The sequence below is a fragment of the Ciconia boyciana genome, chromosome 2 (assembly GCF_034638445.1).
Source record: "Ciconia boyciana chromosome 2, ASM3463844v1, whole genome shotgun sequence".
Taxonomy (NCBI): Eukaryota; Metazoa; Chordata; class Aves; order Ciconiiformes; family Ciconiidae; genus Ciconia; species Ciconia boyciana.
The window spans coordinates 131,305,209-131,309,144 of NC_132935.1; the positions used below are offsets into that span (position 1 = coordinate 131,305,209).

At 57.2% G+C, this 3,936-nt stretch overlaps 1 protein-coding gene across 2 annotated transcripts; it reads left to right on the forward strand.

Moving 5' to 3' along the window:
• The first annotated feature begins 932 nt into the window (after window positions 1–932).
• HOXA4 (homeobox A4) lies at window positions 933–3,736 on the forward strand. 2 transcript variants are annotated; one of them, XM_072854086.1, is made up of 3 exons: window positions 933–980; window positions 1,443–2,059; window positions 2,559–3,736. In XM_072854086.1, exons 2-3 carry the CDS (start codon window positions 1,465–1,467, stop codon window positions 2,885–2,887), a joined length of 924 nt encoding a protein of 307 aa, XP_072710187.1. In that variant the 5' UTR covers window positions 933–980; window positions 1,443–1,464; the 3' UTR covers window positions 2,888–3,736. The 2 variants fall into 2 exon arrangements, with proteins under 2 accessions (XP_072710187.1, XP_072710188.1); XM_072854087.1 differs by lacking the exon at window positions 933–980 and having other exon boundaries at window positions 1,406–2,059; window positions 2,559–2,892; window positions 3,247–3,736.
• Window positions 3,737–3,936: the final 200 nt, after the last annotated feature.

Here is a 3,936-nt window from a genome sequence, read left to right on the forward strand (position 1 = left end):
TTTCCTGAAAAGGAGGAAAAAAAATCCGAAAAGTTCCCTTCTAACTCCGAATGTACCAGAGTAGCTGACGTTCAAGAAGTATTTTTTTCCCCTTAGAATAAGAGCGTAATTAGTTTCACCATCAAATTTCAATTACCTAAGGTCAGGGCGGTTGCCTCTTTTCCCTCTGAGCTGCGAATATCGTTAACAGTCTTAGTTTTAGCAAGGCAGAAGTGCCCGAGTGCCCTCTCCCTCCTACGCTGGGGTTTGCGAGTTACTTCTGCGAAGGCGCTAGCGATTTCTCGTGGAAATGAAAATTAAGACATAAACCCCAGACTAGGCGTACCAAACCGAGGGACTTAAATTCTTAGTTTGGAAACCGCTCCTCCGCGGGGAGGGGTGCTCGCAGTGAGCCCTGCGACCGCCGGTAGAAGTATTTGATAGCGTCGGGTCCGCCTTCCCCTCTCTCCCTTCCCCCTCTCCTCCCCGTTATTTTCAGGCTCGCTGTATCCCTCACACCCCGCAAGCCACTCGAGGACTCTCCTCGGCCTCCCCGCCACTTTCATACTAACTTTTGCATCTATTCCTCCGGTTAGCACGGCTTCCGAGGTGCAAAGGGCTAGCCCCAGAGCTCCCGGCCGCCCGCCGTCCGCAGCGGCGGGGCGCTGGGGGCAGAGCCCGGAGGGCTCCCGGTGGCCTGCGCCCGGCAGCCGCTGCCGCCCTCTGCCTGCGCGCAGCCCCGACTCCCGGCACTTGGAGATGGGCTTCTTTAAAAGGATTGTGCAACGCCTTGTGCAGCGCCTGCCTCCCCCTGGATCCCCCAGCTGGGCTGCGCTCCGCTGCCTCGCCCCGCTTCCTACGCTCTCCCGCGGGGGAACGGAGAAACAGAAAGTGCCGGGGGGGGGAGAAAGCCTGTCAGAGCTGGCTTAGTTTTATCTCGCTTGACACCGCGACCGCCGGACGCGGCCCGGGTCGGCGGGCGGGAGGAGCCGGGGATCCTGGTGAGGAGCGGACGAGGGGCGCGGGCGTCCGGCAGCCCCCGGCGGGGCGCTCCCTCGGCGGACAGCCGCCGCCCGGGGAGGAGGGGCGGCGGCGGCGGCGGCCCCCGCGGTGGGTCCGCGGGCGCGGAGCTGCCCCGCGGCCGCTCGCCCTCCTTCCATTTCCTGATCCGGGGTCCGCGGCCCCGCGCGGTAATTGGCGCTGGCGGTCAGGTGGTGACGGGGTGGCGGGGGGTGCGGGGGTGTGCGTGCCTGTGTGTGTTGTGTGTGTTGTAGGCGCTCCAGGGGTGGGAAGAGAGGAAGGGAGGGGAGTGCGGCAGGGAGGGGGGGAAGCTGGAGGCCCAAACTTTGGCAGCGGCGAGCACTTGACAGCAGCGGGAGGGGGGAGAGGGAGGGAGGGGAGGGAGGGGGGGAAGGGGAGGGGCCTCGCCGAGCCCAGAAAAACGACAACGCGAGAAAAATTAGTATTTTTGCACTTCACAAATTAATGACCATGAGTTCGTTTTTGATAAACTCCAACTACATCGAGCCCAAATTCCCTCCCTGCGAGGAGTACACGCAGCACAGCGGCAGCGCCGGCAGCTCCGCCAGCTACCACCCGCACCACCCGCACCCGCACGCCCCGCCGCCGCCGCCGCCGCCGCCGCCGCACCTGCACGCCGCGCACCCGGGCCCGGCGCTGCCCGAGTACTTCCCGCGGCCGCGCCGGGAACCGGGCTACCAGGCTCCTGCGGCGCCGCCGGGGCCGCCGGGGCCGCCTCCCGAGGCGCTCTACCCCGCGCAGGCACCCTCCTACCCCCAGGCGCCCTACAGCTACAGCAGCGCCGGCAGCGCCGCCCCGGGCCCCGAGCAGCCACCCCCGGGCGCCTCGCCGCCGCCGCCGCCGCCGGCCAAGGGCCACCCCGGCCCGCCCCAGCCCCTGCTCCCAGGCCATGCCCTGCAGCGCCGCTGCGAAGCGGCCCCCGCCGCCGGGGCCGGCACCGGGCCCGGCTGCGCGCTGCTGCCCGACAAGAGCCTGCCCGGGCTGAAGGGGAAGGAGCCGGTGGTCTACCCCTGGATGAAGAAGATCCATGTGAGCACGGGTGAGTTGCCCTTGCCAGGGGGAGGTGGGGATGCGCCTGCAGAGGAGGGAAGGGGGGAGGGTGCTCCCGGGGCCGGGACGGGTCCTTGCGTGTGTGGCTTTTTTTTTTCCCCTCCTTCTCCCTCCGCGTTCCCTAATAAAAAAAAAAAAGTGAGAAACCTTTTGTATCCGGGGTCCTTTATCAAAAGATTTACGAGACGCCAAACTGTTAGGGCAGTAATTATAGCCCCCATAAATTTAATTGCCCTGCAGTGGCTCTGGGCCATGTGTCTTTGAAGCTTTTCTTCTAACCCAAATGCCCATCACCATTTTTTATTGCTCCTCGATTGTCCCCACTGTCGATAGGCTGTGAAACAATTTTTCTTGCCGTTTATGTATCTTATGTGAACCTGGTGTCAAGTTATTATATAATGATTATGTTCCATCGCTTTCCCCCCCCTCCCCGTCTCCCTTTCTTTCCCCTCCGCGTGTGTATGTGTGCCTCTGCGTGCACGTTTCAGTCAATCCCAATTACAACGGAGGGGAGCCCAAGAGGTCTCGCACTGCCTACACCAGACAGCAGGTCCTGGAGCTGGAGAAGGAGTTCCACTTCAACCGCTACCTGACCAGGAGGCGACGCATCGAGATCGCGCACACCCTCTGCCTCTCCGAGCGCCAGGTCAAGATCTGGTTCCAGAACAGGCGCATGAAATGGAAGAAAGACCATAAACTGCCTAACACAAAGATGCGCTCCTCAAACCAGTCCACACTGAGCCAGCAGTCCAAAGCACAGACACAGGGCCACCCCCATCCGCTCGATGGGGCTACACCCAATGCAGCCGCGCTATAAATACGGTTATTATTATTTTTTTTAATATATATATATATATTTACCTATCTATTGGGGTTTTCCAGCTGCCCCGTGGTGGAGGCTGGTCGTTTGGACCAAACAACTGTGTAAAACAAAACAGGAGCAGGAAAGGAAGACGAGACGTGCCCAAGAACGGGCACATGTTTAAACCAAAACCCGGACGATTGTCTACATTGTATATAGATAATGATTCCATGCCCGTCATTTTTTTTCTATTTATGGAAACGCTCTCTTGCCCTCGGTGTAAGAGAGGGCTGAATGCTGTCACGGACGAATTCTCTGTACCTAAGACGGACTCTTTTTTCTCTCTCTCTCTCTTTTTTTTTTTTTTTTTTTAGAGAACACTTTAAAAATAAAAGACGGTTAAAACAAAGCAAAGACCTCGTGAGACACTTGTGTAAGGCATTGACTTGAATAGCGCTGTTTCGTGGCGTGTTCGTGGATTTCCGTGCGTGTGTGTGTGTGTGTGTGTGAGGGTGCACACGCACGTATGCACACACACCAACACGGGAGAGAGAACGAACACGTCCAGGGGCGGTTAAAGACTTACGAAAAATGTCCCCTTACGCTGTCTAAAGGAAAACGTTTTGTGTATCAAAGGTAACTTAACTGGTTCTAAGTGTAGCCCCCGCAGTAGCTGTGATCTATTAGTTTTTCTCCACATTCCCGATTGCATTTATTTAAAGAAATATCGCTATAAAGGCTGTTGCTGTCTTCATATTTGGCACCGTCTAAATCGTTTGGGTCCATGTACAATTTGTGGATTTTTGGTGTAATGTATAACAGTGCCAAATGCTGGTAATAAAGATTATTCTGTACAAAAGAATTAAACGCTTGAAACACAAGTCCACTCAGTGCTGTTTCATCCACCTTGTGCTTGGTTGGTGTTGGCACCGGGAATGGAAAGCAACGGTTTAACGTGTTGTTTTAACTTGGATTCATCTTGTCAATAAGGTAATGGTTGCTTTAAATAGAGTGAAAAACGTCCTGACTCCTCATTGCCTGGCTGGGAAAAAGAGCGCTGCAGG